The sequence below is a fragment of the Hyla sarda genome, unplaced genomic scaffold (assembly GCF_029499605.1).
Source record: "Hyla sarda isolate aHylSar1 unplaced genomic scaffold, aHylSar1.hap1 scaffold_2529, whole genome shotgun sequence".
Classification (NCBI taxonomy): Eukaryota; Metazoa; Chordata; class Amphibia; order Anura; family Hylidae; genus Hyla; species Hyla sarda.
The window spans coordinates 31,966-34,243 of record NW_026609217.1 but is presented as its reverse complement, the minus strand read 5'-3'; the positions used below and the strand labels follow the sequence as shown (position 1 = coordinate 34,243).

Genomic DNA, 2,278 nt, shown 5'->3' with positions numbered 1-2,278 from the left:
GCACAGGGACGGGACAGGGGGAGGGGGCAGCCAGCACAGGGAGGGTACAGGACAGGGGGGCAGCCAGCACAGGCACAGGACGGGTGGGGGGGGGGGGGGGCAGCCAGCACAGGGACAGGACGGGTGGGGGGGGGGCAGCCGGCACAGGGACAGGACAAGGGGGCACATGAAAGATCATGGCTAGAGAATTGGTTCCATTCTATAGTCATCTGTTTGCCCCAACGTAACCAGGACAATCAGTAGTCAGGCCATGAGGAGTAGAACTCGTGTCTCGGTACCACGTGAGGCAACAATCTTCACTGTACAGCCGCACGGAGCTTCAGCCAGGAAGGACCCATCATAGATGTTTTATAATATTTATTCACCTTATTTTCTTGCTTTTTCTATTTTTCTTTTTCTCACCGAAATTCTGTGGTTTGGCCATCATCAATTTCTCACTTCCCCCTAGACCTGAAGCTGCCCCCCAATCCCAAGAGCATTGCCAGGGGCCACTACCCCTCTATAGGAAGAAGCAGCGTGTGGCCCCAAAGAACCCCCATATGGTATCTCCCTTTCTCCAGCAATAGCGCCATCTCCCTGTCCATTGGATTGGACATGTGAGGCTATAAGACCAGGCATGGACAGGAGGAACGCTGTTTCTGGCATTAGCGGTGTCTCCAGGGCTCAGATCCTATAACTAAACCCATGTGGCCCCCGATGGTTCCGCACCCTGTCCCTGGTCTAGGCCTCTATGGTGTCTCCATAACTCATGCTAACGGTTGCTTGTTTTTTTTTGCCGTCCATAGATGACTTCTCCGGTGAAGGTCTACTACAGCCAGACCACGCAGACAGACAGCCGGCCTCTCATAGGCTCCACCCTGAGGAGACGTCGCGTGATGACGAAGGACGGACGGAGCAACGTGCGAATAGAACACATCGCCGACAAGAGCTTCCTGTACCTCAAGGACCTGTGGACGACCTTCATCGACATGCAGTGGCGGTATAAGCTGCTTCTCTTCTCAGCCACGTTTGCGGGAACCTGGTTTATTTTCGGAGTCATCTGGTACTTGGTGGCTTTAGTCCACGGAGATCTCTTGGAATTTAACGCCCCCGCCAACCACACGCCTTGTGTCATGCAGGTGCACACACTGACCGGAGCCTTCCTCTTCTCTCTGGAGTCACAGACCACCATTGGTTATGGCTTCAGATACATCAGTGAGGAGTGCCCCTTGGCCATCGTGCTTCTCATCACTCAGCTCGTCCTCACAACAATACTCGAAATTTTCATCACCGGAACCTTTTTGGCAAAAATTGCTCGTCCAAAGAAAAGGGCTGAAACCATCAAGTTCAGTCAGAACGCGGTGGTGGCCCAATATGAAGGCAAACTCTGTCTGATGATCCGCGTGGCCAACATGCGCAGAAGTCTACTGATCGGATGCCAAGTGACTGGGAAGCTACTGCAGACGCAGGTCACCAAGGAGGGTGAGAATGTCCATCTCAACCAGACCAACGTGGACTTCCAGGTGGACACGGCCTCAGATAGTCCTTTTCTCATCCTACCTCTTCACCTTCTATCATGTGGTGGACGAGTCAAGTCCACTGAAAGATGTCGCCATCCGCTCCGGAGAAGGGGATTTTGAACTGGTGGTCATTCTCAGTGGGACAGTGGAGCCCACAAGTGCCACGTGCCAGGTACGCACATCTTACCTTCCTGAGGAGATCCTCTGGGGTTACGAGTTCAGCCCAATCATTTCACTTTCTTCCAGTGGGAAATACGTGGCAGATTTCAGCCTCTTTGACCACGTTCTGAAGATCTCTTCGCCATGCTGCTTCCACGAGACTGTCCGCTTTGGAGACCCCGAGAACTCAAACTGGAGGAATCATTCAGGGATAAATCTGAGAAGGAAGGAAGTCCCCTGAGTGTGCGCATCAGTAATGTCTGACACCAGAAGAGCCCGGGGCCCTTCTATAGTAGACACTTGGTTACCATGCGTAGCCTTTACATTAATACCTTCTAGGGACTGATAGAAAACCCACCAGGTGAATGTTTCTGAGGTACCAGACAATGACAAGAATGTGTCCCACAGTCCACGAGCTGGAGGCAGACATACAGATAGTGGCAGGGGCCAATGTTATGTAGGGGGGGGGGGGGGGGGGGAAGAGTTTCCCATGCTACAAGTGTGGGGGGGGGGGGGGGAAGTGTCCCATGCTATAAGTGTGGGGGGGGGGGGGGAAGTGTCCCATGTTATGTGGGGAGGGGGGAGTGGAAGTATCCCCATGTTGTGTGTGTGTGGGGGGG

The 2,278-nt window shown here is 53.6% G+C and overlaps 1 protein-coding gene across 1 annotated transcript; it reads left to right on the top strand.

Moving 5' to 3' along the window:
- Positions 1 to 765: 765 nt before the first annotated feature.
- Positions 766 to 2,074, top strand: LOC130323716 (ATP-sensitive inward rectifier potassium channel 10-like). Its single transcript, XM_056553173.1, is given in 3 exon segments — positions 766 to 1,544; positions 1,546 to 1,840; positions 1,843 to 2,074. Coding segments are annotated over 3 exon segments (1,134 nt in total). The 5' UTR covers positions 766 to 785; the 3' UTR covers positions 1,923 to 2,074.
- The last annotated feature ends 204 nt before the right edge of the window (positions 2,075 to 2,278 follow it).